General features: G+C 37.6%; 3 protein-coding genes across 3 annotated transcripts; 2 read left to right on the top strand and 1 right to left on the bottom strand.

Moving 5' to 3' along the window:
- Positions 1 to 1,235: 1,235 nt before the first annotated feature.
- Positions 1,236 to 2,544, bottom strand: LOC134824045 (uncharacterized). Its single transcript, XM_063835735.1, has 4 exons — positions 2,474 to 2,544; positions 1,887 to 1,978; positions 1,604 to 1,752; positions 1,236 to 1,465 (listed from the first exon to the last, which is right to left on the bottom strand). Exons 1-4 carry the CDS (start codon positions 2,538 to 2,540, stop codon positions 1,318 to 1,320), a joined length of 456 nt encoding a protein of 151 aa, XP_063691805.1. The 5' UTR covers positions 2,541 to 2,544; the 3' UTR covers positions 1,236 to 1,317.
- Positions 1,608 to 6,315, top strand: LOC134824043 (peroxiredoxin-like). The gene is made up of 7 exons (XM_063835733.1): positions 1,608 to 3,736; positions 3,922 to 4,039; positions 4,268 to 4,377; positions 4,557 to 4,623; positions 5,142 to 5,267; positions 5,563 to 5,626; positions 5,785 to 6,315. The coding sequence occupies exons 1-7, from the start codon at positions 3,644 to 3,646 to the stop codon at positions 5,939 to 5,941; spliced, it is 735 nt and encodes a 244-aa protein (XP_063691803.1). The 5' UTR covers positions 1,608 to 3,643; the 3' UTR covers positions 5,942 to 6,315.
- Positions 6,316 to 6,417: 102 nt separating this feature from the next.
- On the top strand, positions 6,418 to 13,761 carry LOC134824044 (transmembrane emp24 domain-containing protein 10-like). The gene is made up of 6 exons (XM_063835734.1): positions 6,418 to 6,527; positions 10,695 to 10,792; positions 11,008 to 11,120; positions 11,391 to 11,481; positions 11,719 to 11,845; positions 12,626 to 13,761. The coding sequence occupies exons 1-6, from the start codon at positions 6,458 to 6,460 to the stop codon at positions 12,745 to 12,747; spliced, it is 621 nt and encodes a 206-aa protein (XP_063691804.1). The 5' UTR covers positions 6,418 to 6,457; the 3' UTR covers positions 12,748 to 13,761.
- Positions 13,762 to 15,077: the final 1,316 nt, after the last annotated feature.

Genomic DNA, 15,077 nt, shown 5'->3' with positions numbered 1-15,077 from the left:
CGTGACGTGCTTGTTTCACGGCGGTCGCGCGCTACTGCAAATGAGAGGGCTCTGGTTAGAGCAATTGTTTCGCTTTAAACAACGTTGTCAGTTGTAGTATAGCGTGATGCACTATTGGGTCGCGCCGCGCATCAAAGGATGCTTCTCTTATCTCTCATATCTGTTCTCACAACCAAATCTTTGTTAGATCGGCAAAATGCACCACTGGGCCTTGATTCACGATGTCAATCCTTCGCATCTCGCCGATCTGCATACGGTGGTTGCGAGAAGCATTATCTGATGCGCGCGCGACCCAGTAGTGCATCGCGCTACAACACTGGGCCTCGCCGAGCTGTGAATACTGGGCGATGCTCAGCCTAAATATATAGTCAAAACCGCTTTTTTTATTGTGTAGAAGTTCAGCAATGAAATATATGTATATATATATATATCATTTGGAGGGATTCGCCGCGCCGCGCAAACTAGCATGTAGCAATGTCGTTGCTCTGCTAGCAACGATCAAAAACCTAAAAGGGTTTTAACGGGTGATACTCGTAAAATATTTGTTCCAATTATTAGACCGTAGACGAGTCAAATTCACGCATAGTGTTGTAGATTTACAACCTACCTGGACGCGCGCCGAGTTGGACTCGTTGACGGTCCTGGATAAATATGGCCTGGAACAAATATTTTACGAGTATCACCTGTTAATGTGTTGACTGACGATGTCAACCCTTCCAGGTCGTTGCTTTGCGAAGCAACGATCTTGTCTTCTTCGATCCGAAGCAAGAATGCTAGTTTGCGCGGCGCGTCGAAGCGGCGAAGTCCTCAAAATCTTTGTGGTATTATATGTGATTGACGATGTCAACCCATCGAGATCGTTGCTCTGCGAAGCAGTTTGTGGTGCGTCGAAGCGGCGAATTCATCAAAGTATTATATACGATATAAAATATAATTATAGGCAATATCATTATTATATTATTGTAAGTATTTAAAACACAAAGTATGCTACAAATTTAAAGCATAAATTGCATTTAGAGGACTTCGTTACTTTGACATACTGCGCGCATAATTATGCTTATTTATGTTTCAATGCAATAAATGTTCAAAAAGGCTTTGTCAAACAAAATTAAATATATGATATGAAAAGCATCCTTTGTTTTTATCTGGAACATTACAATATAAGTTTCAATATCATGCCAATTTTTATTGGAATAGTAAAATTTGTTTACAAAATGTATATTTGCCAGCAGCAGAGGCAAAGTAAATTGGTACTTTTACTATTATATTTTCTTGCGTGTGCTAAAACCATGAATAAGATAAAGATAACTTCGAGATTTAAAATTTCAGCCATTCATTGAAGATTCTTTCTTGCTTTCTATTTCTTTGTGTTGTCCACCACCAGTGGGGAATTCGGTTGTTGTTCATATGTCCAGGGTCGTGGTAATGAGGTTGCTCCCTTAGACAGTTGACATCGTTTTCTCTTCTAGAAAATGAGATGTTTAGTGTTATCATTAATTATTAATTTCACTATCGAATTGAGTCAAATGTTTTGTACTGAGTCATTTATATATGGTCATTGTGACAAACATGTGCAATAATTAATTATTTGTTTGACACATGCCTGTATTGAGAGGGTGGCTTAGCATGATAAGTTTCAAACAGGGTAGGTTTTTCTTTAGGTAGTTTTTCTCTTGGTTTATTTGGTATCATAAACTTTTGTTGCGAATGACAACTCACGTGTCCCGTTCCTGCTAGAACAAATTCTCGTTCCTGTAAATAATATTTCTCTGTAACAACGACTGTGATTATTTTACATCTGGTTGGTCATAATAGTTACTCTACGTACGGCCATTATAGTGCCACAGGTAAAAGCAAGTTTTAGACATTCAAATATAATGGAATACCTCTTGATCACTATAAATAAGATTCCTAACAGTTGGTGCACTTTTTATTGGGTAGGTGTATAAGGTCTGCTTTCGCTTTGGCTTCTGAAGTGCTGTAAAATATAGAAAAATTAAAATTTTATCTTGTTAACTTTGTTTAAGTGGGTAAAATTTCTCCAAATTTCTCTGGTGTAATTAAATTTTGATCTAATTATAAGATTTACCATTGTGAAACAAGCAATATTTGCACAGCTTAATCATTGAACAAGCCCAGGTGTTTTTTCAAGCCAAGGAACCATAGCACCAGAAAACTTTCCCAATTTTCAAATTAAGATTATCAATTAATTTTGATCAATTTAATCACTGTCAATCAAAATATTCCAGTACAGAGTGTGGAATCACCCAAAAGAATGTAATTGTACATCTCATGAAGTCCCGCCTAAAACCAACAAGTTTTCCAACATATTTAAACCCACCTACCTTGTTCTCCAAAATCCCTCTTTTTCTACAAAAACGACTATTTGTAACTTTTCACTATTGCCTTTTTACAAAAGGGTGTCAATGGAAAAAATGCTGAGGATTATAATTATGGTGTATAACAAAATTACCTGGTATGTTTAGTCTTGGTGGTAGCTTCACGTTTTTCAGTTCCACTTTCGATGTAGGATTTGCCATCTTAGAAATGAATAAGTAGATATTTGCCCTTCAGTATCCTTATTTTCAAAATGACAGATTATAGATTGTTGCATACCAAAATTACACACAAATCTTTTTATGTAGAAACAGAAGCTCTGGTAGTATACCAGGGTAATTTATAACACTGCTTTAGATTCACAGCATCATAGCTATACTTAAATTATTCAATTATGCCATTGTGTAATTTGCTATTTTAATTTGATTATGATTATAGTTCTAATTATAAAACTTAAGAAATTAACAAGCATGATAAATGCACACGGCATGCTAATTGCACTGACTATTAAACAAAACAGCATTGTTATCTAATGCCCATTCACTTGTAACAACATAAAAGTTATCATATAAAGTATGTCAATATAAATATTCGACTTCAACTGAGCACTAAGTATGATAAGAATCAAACAGGACAACCTGATCATTAAATTGAAGCTTATTACTATTTGTAAAGAAATCCCACAAGATCATGCAAAGCCAATGTACATTGTGGTGAAGAGTCATGTAGAAAATGAAGCATTATAAATCAATGATAAGATCAATCAATGACAAATTTTTAGCATGCACACGCACAGTCAGTTGTGATTATTATTGATGACAAATTTAAAATAATGCGAAGCAAAATTGTTCAGGCTGCACTCGATATTCTAAGTAATAAACGTTATTTCGAATTTTTAGGAGGGGGGTCACAGTTGTTCATCTATTTATTTAACAAGTGCGAATAATGGTAACAGCAGAAATGGCAGTGCACCTCCCCCTCATTATTGTTTTTATACATTAATCGGGAGTGCATTGATTTACACTTGAATGGTTTTATTTCCACATCATTTCTACAAAGTGCTTGCCACTGTAAATCAATATTTTGAGCGGAGTCTTTGAAATGTATCTGGAGATACTGCACCAGATTTTACATGCTAATTGTGCTAGCTCAGACCATTTGTTTTAACACAAGACAGTGATTGTAAGCTTTAATTGGTCAAGGCTGGAAACTTGTTAATATTACGTTTCAGAAATAATATGGTCCACCAGCATCCAGATCTTTATCAATCCTATTATCACTAACCCGTTATCTCCTGATAGGAACTATGTTGACAGTAGTACTGCTAGCTCTTGTTGGGGCAGCATTTGCTTCTGATGAAGCGTGTCCTATGAATGGCTTCTTTGGGTATGGACCTAAGGTTTGTGATACTTCTCCAGTGTCACTTACTCAAATCATATGTTGTATTATGTAATGATATTACTGGTTTCAAAAGGTTTGGTTCTTTGGTGCAGTCATGATTGTGGAGTTTCATGAGAGCAATATTCAAAGTTGACAATATGAAAAACATGTTACAGTTAAGATAAATGGCATGTTTTATCTCAGGGGTACGACCACGCTCTGGGAGTCGTAAAAGCTAGGATTATGAAACCAGCACCTGACTTTACTGCCCCTGCTGTAGTCAAGGGAAAGTTTGAGGATATCACACTTTCTTCTTACAAAGGTGGGTGTGGATTGTTTAATTTGTGGAGCGTTGTTGATTTACTGAGTTTTAAGTAATATCATTATAATAAGCAGTGGACAAATAACATGTTAAGTGTTACTTTTAGGTAATCTAAAGTTCTGCTACTCATATCATCCTTGATAGTCCACTTGTGGAAAAAAGAATAAAAGTAAAACAAAAGTAAGAACGTGAAATAAAAATAAAAATACTTAACATTCTATTCCACAGGTAAATACGTGGTTCTCTTCTTTTACCCTCTTGACTTCACCTTCGTGTGCCCGACTGAGATAATCGCTTTTAATGACAGACTCAGCGAGTTCACCAAGATTAACACCGAGGTAAGAACACTAGAACAGTTTTGTTAATTATTTAATTATGTAATTAGGTAGTTAATTTAATCATAGTTATGATACAACCAACTTTTTGCTTGATTACCATTCTTTGTCTAACTTTTCCGTTTGTTGGGGAAATTAAAACCAATTTATAAATATCAATTAACGTGTATCGTTCCCCACAGGTAATCGCAGCATCTGTAGACTCTAAGTTTACTCATCTGGCTTTTATCAACACTCCTAGATCAAAAGGTAACTTTAACTTTACACTTACTGTTTGTTCAGCGCCATAATTACCGCCGTAATTATCACCATAATTATCGTCATAATTTTCTGCCAAATCTGATTATACAACGACCCTAAACAAGTTATATATTACTAACTGTTCTTACATTAAGCAACTTATTTTTGGTTTATTTTTGCTTCACAGCTCCCACTTCTTCTAGTTATTGTATTCCCTGTTAAAGCTTTAAAGATCAGTGTCTTGGTACATAAGCTCCCGTTGTGCTTAGTTTGAATTGATATCTGGTTAGATATAACAATTATAAAGAAACAAACCAGTCTTATAGTTGTAAAAGTACATTCTGATAACACAGAATGTTCTGTAAAAGTACATTCTGATAGCACAGAATGTTCTGTAATAGTACATTCTGATATCACGGAATGTTATGTAAAAGTACATTCTGATAGCACAGAATGTTCTGTAAAAGTATATTCTGATATCACGGAATGTTATGTAAAAGTACATTCTGATATCACGGCATGTTCAGGTGGGTTGGGAGAGATGGATATCGCGATAGTATCAGATCTAACCAGACAGATATCACGTGATTACGGAGTATTGTTGGAGGATGCTGGCCACACTCTCAGGGGACTATTCATCATAGACGACAAAGGTATGTGGCAGAGATTATAACATATTACTTCAATAAAATAGCATTTTAATTGGTATTCGTTCTTGTTCCGGACTTGTTCCATAGACAAGGATACGGTACGTTACAGAGAGAATTGTGCAAATCGTGTCGAATATTATGTAAACGATGACATATTAAATAGAAAGCATTTTATTTGCTCTTTTTTGTTCCGAACTGAAGGACAAATCGTAGATTGGGCAAATTTTTCGTATTTTAAAGCATGTTTTTATCAAGTTTTCTTGTATCTGGCCTTGGTCTGACGAAACAACTATTTCAGGAATTCTACGTCAGATAACAATGAATGATTTACCAGTTGGAAGAAGTGTTGACGAAACCCTCAGGTTTACATTCAGTTTTGATTATTTGGTAAACGATATCTAAATGCAATGTATACAACTTATTAATCAATTAATTCATTAACAGCTTCAGGTTGATTGTTTTATTGTAAAATCAATTTATCAACCAATTAATTAAATAATTAATTATTTAATTACCTCAGGTTGGTACAAGCATTCCAGTACACCGACCAACACGGTGAAGTATGCCCAGCTAATTGGACACCCGGTAAAGATACCCTTAAACCAGATCCTGACGGTAAACTTGAATACTTTGAAAAGCACTGTAACAAGAAATCCGGGAAATCTGACGAGCTGTAGATGTGATTATGTGATCTGTGACGTCATGTTATGAGTTGTGGCGTCACGATGTGAGTTGTGACGTCATATTAGGGGTTATGGTAGATCCTGAAGATTTTTGGTTTTTTTTCCATTTTTTAGTCACTGTTATGACTGATAATTTTATGCTTTGCTTCAGTTACAACTACTTAAGTTTTTATAGTGCACGTTTAATTTTTCTGTTTTTGAAAATGTTTTGACATCTATGATTGAACAAGTCGGTAACAAAACTCGGCATTTTTGTTTCAGTTATATGGTTTTGTAGGTAGGGGTTCCTTGCTTCCTTGTTTGTTTGTTGCTAACTTATTGTCTTTGATGTATTTTTAACATTTATTAGAGTTATTACATAACCATTATTTGTTGCTGTTTAAATGTTTTGACCTTCTATTCAATGGTCTTACTATCAAACATTGAAATCAGTCTCAGAAACTTACAACAAAATGTATTTCAACATTTCAAATTAATTGACTAATTAGCTAATTAACTTCTATTAATAGGATGAGGTGTGTAGTGTTGTTGTATTTGTTACCAGCAGTCCTCTCCATCAGCTTCAAACTACCAGCGGAGGGTAAAATTAATTAATTAATTATTTAATTGAATTAATTAGTTAAGATATTATTATCTCATACTTATATTATAAGCTTAGTTAGTCTAAGTCAACATTGTTAATAAGATATCTTTCATTCTTATTTTATGTACAAACTGTGGTATGTATCACTTATGATGCGTCTAGATTTGATATGATCGCTCTAAAACAAATGTCATCATTATCAGAGACTATAAGTTTAAATTATTCGAATTTTCTCCCATATTTTCTCCCATATTTTCATACCTTACGTGCCATTCTCAATTCTCATGTGAAAAGTGCAGTGTCACTTTCAATTAAGGTTTTTTTTTTACAAATGTCTCAGACCCATAGCTAGATCTGTGAATTTTAGGCAGACCCACTCGACAGCGGCCAAATTTTGGGCATTATGAGCCCCAAGCCCGATACCCACTTTGCCTCCCAATTATATTATCATCTCGTGACTTCATAAAGAAGGTTCCGTTATTCATTTAAAGATTAAGTTTTTTCGATTCTGGGCACGTAGCCCGACACGACACGTAGCTGGGGCGAAGCTCGTTTGGTTGGCTAGGGAGGGGGGAAGGCGCAGCCCCCCAGAAAATTTTTGAGAAATTTTGTGTTTTAGACGACATTTGGCATTAAAGAAATTTGTAGGACAGTAATAATCAGACATCACATTAATACAGAGTTGGGGGGCTAGGGAGGCGCAGCCCTGGCCTTCGGAAAATTTTTGAGAAATAGGGTGATTCAGACGACATTTGGCATTAAAGAAATTTGTAGGACAGCAATAATCATACATCAGATTAATATAAAGTTGGTGGGCAAGGGGAGCGAACCCCCAGGAAAATTTTTGAGAAATAGGGTGATTAAAACGGCATTTGGCATTAAAGAAATTTGGGGAAAGTAATAATCAGACATCACAATAATATAAAGTTGGGGGCCGGGGGGGGGCGCAGCCCCCCAGAAAATTTTTGAGAAATAATGTGTTTTAGACGACATTTGGCATTAAAGAAATTTGTAGGACAGTAATAATCAGACATCACATTAATACAAAGTTGGGAGGCTAGGGGGCCGGGGGCGCACCGCACCCCCCGGAAAAATTTTGAGAAATAGGGTGATTCAGACGACATTAGGCATTAAAGAAATTAGTAGGGCAGTAATAATCAGACATCACAATAATATAAAGTTGGTTGGCTAGGGAGGGGGGGGGGGGGGGCGCAGCCAATCAGAAAATTTTTGAGAAATTATGTGTTTTGGACGACATTTGTGGGACATAACAGCAATAATTTGTAGGACAGCAATAATCAGACATTACAATAATACAAGGTTGGTGGGATGGGGGGGCGCAGTAATAATCAGACATCACAATAATATAAAGTTGGGGGACTGGGGGGGGCGCAGCCCCCAAGAAAATTTTTAGAAATTATTTGTTTTAGACGACATTAGGCATTAAAGAAATTTGTAGGACGGCGATAATACAAAGTTGGGGGTGCAGCCCCCGGAAAATTTTTGAGAAATAGGGTGTTTCAGACGACATTTGGCATTAAAGAAATTTGTAATTTCAGACATCACAATAATACAAAGTTGGGGGCTAAGGGGGAACTCAGTACTTGTCACATTGAATTGAATAAGTACATTATATTGTATAGTGGGATTTGGGAATAATTTACGAAATGCTAAAGTCGATTGCCTGTCGTGTCGTTTAATCAAACAGTCATAAACACAGCCCACTTACCAGGCGACTAGAGGGCTTATTTTTTTGGGGTTCAATTTTTTTCCGGGGGTCTTCCCCTTGGCTACGTGTCTGCATTCTAGTTGCCAGACCCACTCTATTAGAGTGCAGACTCAACATCTTGGTTGCCAGACCCACTATTCTAGAGTCCAGACCCACAATTCTGGTTGTCATATCTCCTATATTCTAGTTCATAGACCCCCAATTCTGGTTGACAGAGTGAAGGATTACCATTCTGGTTGCCAGATTCACTCTTCTAGAGAGGAGACCCACTCTTCTAGTAGGTATAGAGTCAAGACCCACTATTCTAAAATGCAGACCCACCATTCTGGTTGCCAGACCCACTCTTCTAAGGCGAAGACCTACCATTCTGGTTGCCAGCCCCACTCTTCTAGAGTGTAGACGCACCATTCCGATTGCCAGACCCACTATTTTTGAGTGAAGACCCACCTTTCGGGTTGCCGGACCCACTATTCTAGACTCTAGACTCCAGACGCACAATTCTGGTTGCCATATATCCTATAATCTAGTTTAGACCCCCAATTCTGGTTGACACTTGACAGAGTGTAGACTTACCATTCTGGTTGCCAGACCCACTCTTCTAGAGTGAAGACCCACTATTCTAGAATTCTTACCCACCATTCTTGTTGCCAGACCCACTCTCAGCTAGAGTGAAGACCCACTATTCAAGAATTCTGACCCATCATTCTTGTCTCCAGACCCACAACCCTAAGGTGCAGACCCACCATTCTGATAGCCAGACTCACTCATCTTGATTCCCTTGATTGCAGACCCACTATTCTGGTTGCCAGACCCACTCTTATAGATTGCAGACACACCAATCTAGTTGCCAGACCCACTCTTTTAAAGTGTAGACCCACCAGACCTATTATTCTAGAGTGAAGACCCACCATTCGGGTTGTCCAAACCCACAATTCTGGTAGCCATATCTCCTTTATTCTAGTTTATAGACCCCCAAATCTGGTTCACAGAGTGTGGACTTACCATTCTGGTTGCCAGGCCCACTCTTCTAGAGTGAAGATCCACTATTCTAGAATGCAGACCCGCAATTCTGGTTGCCAGACCCACTATTCCAGATTGTAGACCCACCTTTCTGGTTTCCAGACTCACCCTTCTAGGGCGAAAATCCACCATTCTGGTTGCCAGACCCACTCTTCTAGAGTGTAGACGTACCATTCTGATTGCCAGACCCACTCTTCAAGGGTGCAGACCCACATTCATGTTGCAAGACCCACTTCTAGATTTCAGACCCACTAAATTCTAGCTGCCAGACTCACTTATAGATTGCAGACCCACCATTCCAGCTGCCAGACCCACTCTTCTCAAGTGCAGATCTACCACTCGGGTTGTCAGACCCACTCTTCAAGGGTGTACGTACACCCACCATTCTGGTTGCCAGACCAACTTCTAGAATGCAGACCCACCATTCCAGCTTCCAGACCCACTCTTCTTAAGTCCAGACCCACCACTCTGGTTGTCAGACCCACTCTTAAAGGGTGCAGACTAACCATTTAGTGGCCAGACCCACGCTTCTCAAGTGCAGACCCACCACTCTGGTTGCCGGACCCACTCTTCTAGAGTGAAGACTCATTATTCTCGAATGCAGATCCAAAATTCTGTTGCTAGACCAACTTCTAGATTGCAGACCCACCATTCCAGCCGCCAGACCCACTCTTCTCAAGTGCAGACCCACCATTCTGGTTGTCAGACCCACTCTTCTAGAGTGAAGACTCATTATTCTCGAATGCAGATCCACAATTCTGGTTGCTAGACCAACTTCTAGATTGCAGACCCACCATTCCAGCCGCAAGAACCACTCTTCTCAAGTGCAGACCCACCATTCTGGTTGTCAGACCCACTCTTCAAGGGTGTATACCCACAATTCTGGTTAACAGACCCACTTCTAGATTGCATACCCACCATTCTAGCTGCCAGACCCACTATTGTCAAGTGCACACCCACCACTCTGGTTGTCAGACCATTCTTAAAGGGTACAGACCCATCATTATGGTTGCCAGACCCACTTCTAGATTGTAAACCCACCATTCTGGTTGCCAGACCCACTTCTAGATTGCAGACCCACCATTCTAGCGGCCAGACCCACTCTTCTCAAGTGCAGACCCACCACTTTAGGCAACAGGGGTGAATAATAGATTCAACAAATAAAGATTGTTTAATTTTTGCAAAAAATTTCTCGTCATGTGACAACCCTTCCCAACCCCCCTCAACCCCCTACCCCTCCCCCCTAAAAAACTCATCGGATTTTTGCTTCCCGCGAACATGATTTTTTCTGAAAATTTTTGTCAAGCCAGATCTGTAAATCTATCAAATATGTAAAAAAAAAACCTTACTTTCAATGTACATTGTACATCAGTACATGATGCTAATTACAGTGCAATGATTAACGATATTTTCAGGTTCGCGATGTATAAAAGAAGAAGCACACAAGGACGTTTTGGTAGTTGGGGAATTTACTGTAGAGAGCATTCCTGAGAGCCATGAAGTTGATATTCTGGTGAGATAATTAGTTAATTAATTGATTAGTTTTTACACGTGTAGGCCGCACTTTCCGCAGCTTTTATCTCACCTTTTACACCCATATCTTACTCCCAAATCCCAATGAAAATATATCCTTGTAAACAAGAATGACCGGGAATTTTGTTCAAAATGCTTTCATTCATATGGAATTTTGTGTAACATTCATTTTGATGATCCTAATTAAACTGACAGGTAAAAGACACGAAAGACCAAACACTTTTCTCGAAGGAAAAAGCAGATACAGGGAAGTTTGCCTTTACTTTGGACGACTACGATATGTTCAGTATTTGCTTCCACGCTAAGAGGTAATCTCGTTATCGGTGTCAATACAGTTTTTATACATATATGTATTATGTATGTATAATGTATATTGTATAGTATAGCACTATGTTTACAGTACACTAAAATGTAGATGTACTAAAGGGGGACCATTACAAGATTCCAGATCGCTTGGCTTGCCCCTCCTCATCATTTAACCCTAAATCAAAATCACAGATTCCCGATCACTCTTCAACCGAGTCAATATCAAACTATTTATCAACCGAGTAATTATTTAACTATTTAATATATTTCAGGGTTGATAATGCAGTTAGAGTGCCACCAGGAGAGGACTTGTCTGTTAAACTAACTGTTAAACGAGGAATCGAGGCTAAATCTTATAACGACGTTAGTTGCCCTTTTTTAGTTTTTATTTGCTGGTTTTTAATATGCTGGTTTTATAACATCAAATAAAATTATAATTGCGTATGTGTAGTGAATATGGCAAAAACGGCAGTTGAACTTACTTTTTTTATTGCACCTACTTTATTAGTACCCAGACATACGACACCATGTTTTTAATCGATTTAATTTAACCTCTTATTTTTAACACAAAGTTGAAATATTAACAACCGTTTCTTTCAGCTTGCTAAAGCCGAAAAGCTGAAGCCCATGGAACTAGAACTGAAGAAACTTGAGGATCTGGCAGAGGCAATCGTCAGCGACTTTGCTTACATGAAGTCCAGAGAAAAGTTAATGAGGGACACAAACGGTAAGATGACGCGACTCCATGTGTCTGGTAACCAAAGAGTTAATTCATCACCAGAAATGTCGGTCACAGTGTGCAACGCTTGGTGACGTAGCGCGCGAAGCCTCGTGTTTGTACCAAGTTTCTAGTTTTATTCCGCTATCTTATTGCGTTTGAAACTTGGCAAATTGTGCCACGTATAGTACGGGTGAAAGATTAAGTTGAAAACAAACCAGTTTTACTTCCCTTTCAATAACTTATTCATTAGTTTGATAACCACTTTAAAATATGACTTTCTAAAATTGTTGCTTTTGCTATACTTAACCAGACCACTTAATGGACACGTCAACCTTGTAGGATGCGCGCATTGCGCGCGCGTCCAACCTACTTACTCGTCAGTATTCCGCTGTCCGACAAATGTATAGGACATTTCAGGCTAAAATCTAAATCCATACTCTAATCTAACGTATGTTATTTGCATTAGTATGATGAAATAGGTAAAAGTAAAGCTCGAGACTAACGGCTGGTATTATCTTCAATTTGATTTGATTTAAAATTAATCGTAGAACGTAATGGGGTAGTTCGACGTTCACACATTGCATAATCAGCCGAGGGGGAGGGGTCTCCAAATGATAATACGCTATTGTAATTTTGACACAATATCTATGTGTAAAAATGATTACGGAGTGATAACGTAACATGTGAACGACCCATATGTGCTAACATGTCACACGAATCTAACGTAACATGTGAACGACCCATATGTGCTAACATGTCACACGAATCTAACCCGCATTATTTCAGAGTCAACTAACAGTCGTGTGCTGTGGTTCAGTATTTTCTCTATGGCAGTGCTCCTTGGCCTGGCCCTGTGGCAGGTCTTCTACCTGAAGCGATTCTTCAAAGCCAAGAAACTTATAGAATAAACTGCGTCTTCTTCCTCAGAACATTTATATTATATTTTGAAGTTTTTACGATCTATTTATTTTGATGGTAGACCATTTGAGTATCACGTTAAAACTTATAATATACGTAATTGTGATTGTATGTAATTTACAGTGAGGTTCGCGAAATTGTATCGATTGCATGAGCTGGTCTTAAGGTTTGGTTTCTGGTGGGAAGGCAAACCATATTTTTTGGGTAATGTAACAGTGATTAGCAAATCAGCTTCCAGCATTGACCAATCAAGGCCCGAGTTCAAAAAATATGGTTCACCTCTCAACTAGTATCCAGATATAGGGTTTCATATAAAAACTGGTACAGTAAAATCCTGATTTACTAACCCCGATTACCGCGGCCATTTCCTTTCCCCAAATAGGGCTTATCGTGCATAAGGTGAACAAACTGAACCCCGATCCACCAAGGTTATGTCCTTTTCCTCAAACTCCACGGTAAATCGCGGTTTTACTGTACTTATAAGTAAATATAAATATATTAAGGATAGGCCAAGGTTTCGTTTTTCTGGGGACCTTTTTTTCTTAAAATGTTCACATGATCCAATATTTGAAGTAACTTTTATTCCGCAATTTGAGTTTGGTTTATTTTACATGGCGTAGGTAATTTATAGGATCATCATTGACACGATTAATGTGTGCCATGGAGGGGTTATCATCTAATTAGATTCAATTAATTAATTATGGCACACGTAATGTGGTAAAAATCGGCTGTCGTCGGCTGTCTAAAATTATCTTTATTTTTCTTTTTTTTGTAAAATTCAGTCCAACAACTCCGAGGAGTTATCCAAGAAGCATCTAAATTTCAACATGTGCGACGGGACAACATCATAAACATCAGATTAATGTCCCGCTAAGTTATTAAATTCTTTTAACTAAATAAGATTTCTCAATTGTTGAAAACAGATGATCTTAATTTACATAGGTTACAAGTTTAAGTAATGTATTGTTTCTTATAATAAATTTTCTTTTGTGGACCGGTTTAAATTGTCGTTTATTTCTGTCTTACTTCCATCGATCATTAAATGACAAAAAGAAAGAAATGAAATAATTTAATCCATTCTTGAAAAATTGCCAATAATATCCCTAAAATGACTATTGACTAAAGGCTGATGTTTCTCGTAAATACAGAAGCAGTACATTTTGTCCCGGTAATGGGTACGAACCATTTGATGCTACTCTATCAAATATTTGGGTTCATAATCCAGCGTCGTGATTAGGATAAGACCCCGTATGATCGCGATAACTCGACATTGACCAAGCAACGAACTTGACCATAAAATAAATGAGGGATTGCCAGCAATATTCTCTAACATGTAGTTCTTAGTCAATCAACCAAGCACCATTGTAACCGTCGTACTGTTTAAAAAAATTTTCCAAAAAAGCACAATTATGGAATTAGAGTGAAATATAGCTTTTGTGAAAATATTTTTATATTTTTGCATTGCTTCGCTCGACAAGATTGTTGTTTTGCAATATTAGAGTTGACTTCCGTTGCATCAATTTTTGTTGGTTGGTTTTAACCTACCAGGACGCGCGCCGGATTTGACTACGTCACGGTAATATTAGAATCAATATTTACAAGTATCGCCCGTTAAAATTTGGTCGAAATGGGAAAACAAATTTTTTTGGAAACAAATATTTAAATCTTTGGTATTATTAATACAATCAAACCATATCATATCATAAAAATAAAAGCACGCTTTGGTTGACTGCCTCAGTAAGGTGAATAATTTAAGCTTGAAGGTGCCCTGCCGCATTTACAAGAACCTTAAGCGGCAATTCATTCATGAGTTCATGTGAGCGCCAAAATGTAATTTAAAGTTTCATAGTACAATATACATCACTACGAGATATCATGCTTTTGAGATTATAGAAGTGATGATTGTCAGGTATCTTCATTCATTCTACTTATCGGTTTAAAGTATGTAATTAGAACTCCACTATTTGTATAACTACGAAAGCGAAAGTAGATAATGGACAATATACCGACGACAATACCAAGGACCCGAGTTGCCGCATTTACTTTTCGGATCCGTTTTTACGAAGGCTTATCCACGTCAGTTACTCATGTGCATGTATAGTCTTGATAAATATTTTGTTCTTATCTCTAGCAAGCATTCTGTAAATTGAAGACAAAAAAACAAAAAAAAAACAAAACACACACACACACACACATGTGTATTTATTATAGAAGAGCAGCCAAACTCCCGCATTATAATCTTTTGTATTGCCAGTTTCGTTTATAAATTAATCATATAATAAGATGATCCAGTAGTCTAAGATGAAAACGGTAATCATAG

This window comes from Bolinopsis microptera, chromosome 12 (genome assembly GCF_026151205.1).
Source record: "Bolinopsis microptera isolate Bmic1 chromosome 12, MBARI_Bmic_1.0, whole genome shotgun sequence".
Lineage (NCBI taxonomy): Eukaryota > Metazoa > Ctenophora > Tentaculata > Lobata > Bolinopsidae > Bolinopsis > Bolinopsis microptera.
Note: the sequence above shows the minus strand (reverse complement) of the source record. Positions and strands in the feature narration are given on the sequence as shown.

Excerpts from the sequence above, each read along its gene's own strand:
- LOC134824045 (XM_063835735.1), bottom strand. The coding sequence starts at position 2,540 with ATGGCAAATCCTACATCGAAAGTGGAACTGAAAAACGTGAAGCTACCA. Across the intron at positions 1,979-2,473 it reads ACCAAGACTAAACATACCAG|CACTTCAGAAGCCAAAGCGA; the intron begins GTAATTTTGTTA and ends TATATTTTACAG. Across the intron at positions 1,753-1,886 it reads TTATTTATAGTGATCAAGAG|GAACGAGAATTTGTTCTAGC; the intron begins GTATTCCATTAT and ends TATTATTTACAG.
- LOC134824043 (XM_063835733.1), top strand. The coding sequence starts at position 3,644 with ATGTTGACAGTAGTACTGCTAGCTCTTGTTGGGGCAGCATTTGCTTCT. Across the intron at positions 4,040-4,267 it reads CACACTTTCTTCTTACAAAG|GTAAATACGTGGTTCTCTTC; the intron begins GTGGGTGTGGAT and ends TCTATTCCACAG. Across the intron at positions 5,268-5,562 it reads ATTCATCATAGACGACAAAG|GAATTCTACGTCAGATAACA; the intron begins GTATGTGGCAGA and ends CAACTATTTCAG.
- LOC134824044 (XM_063835734.1), top strand. The coding sequence starts at position 6,458 with ATGAGGTGTGTAGTGTTGTTGTATTTGTTACCAGCAGTCCTCTCCATC. Across the intron at positions 10,793-11,007 it reads GCCATGAAGTTGATATTCTG|GTAAAAGACACGAAAGACCA; the intron begins GTGAGATAATTA and ends TTAAACTGACAG. Across the intron at positions 11,846-12,625 it reads GTTAATGAGGGACACAAACG|AGTCAACTAACAGTCGTGTG; the intron begins GTAAGATGACGC and ends GCATTATTTCAG.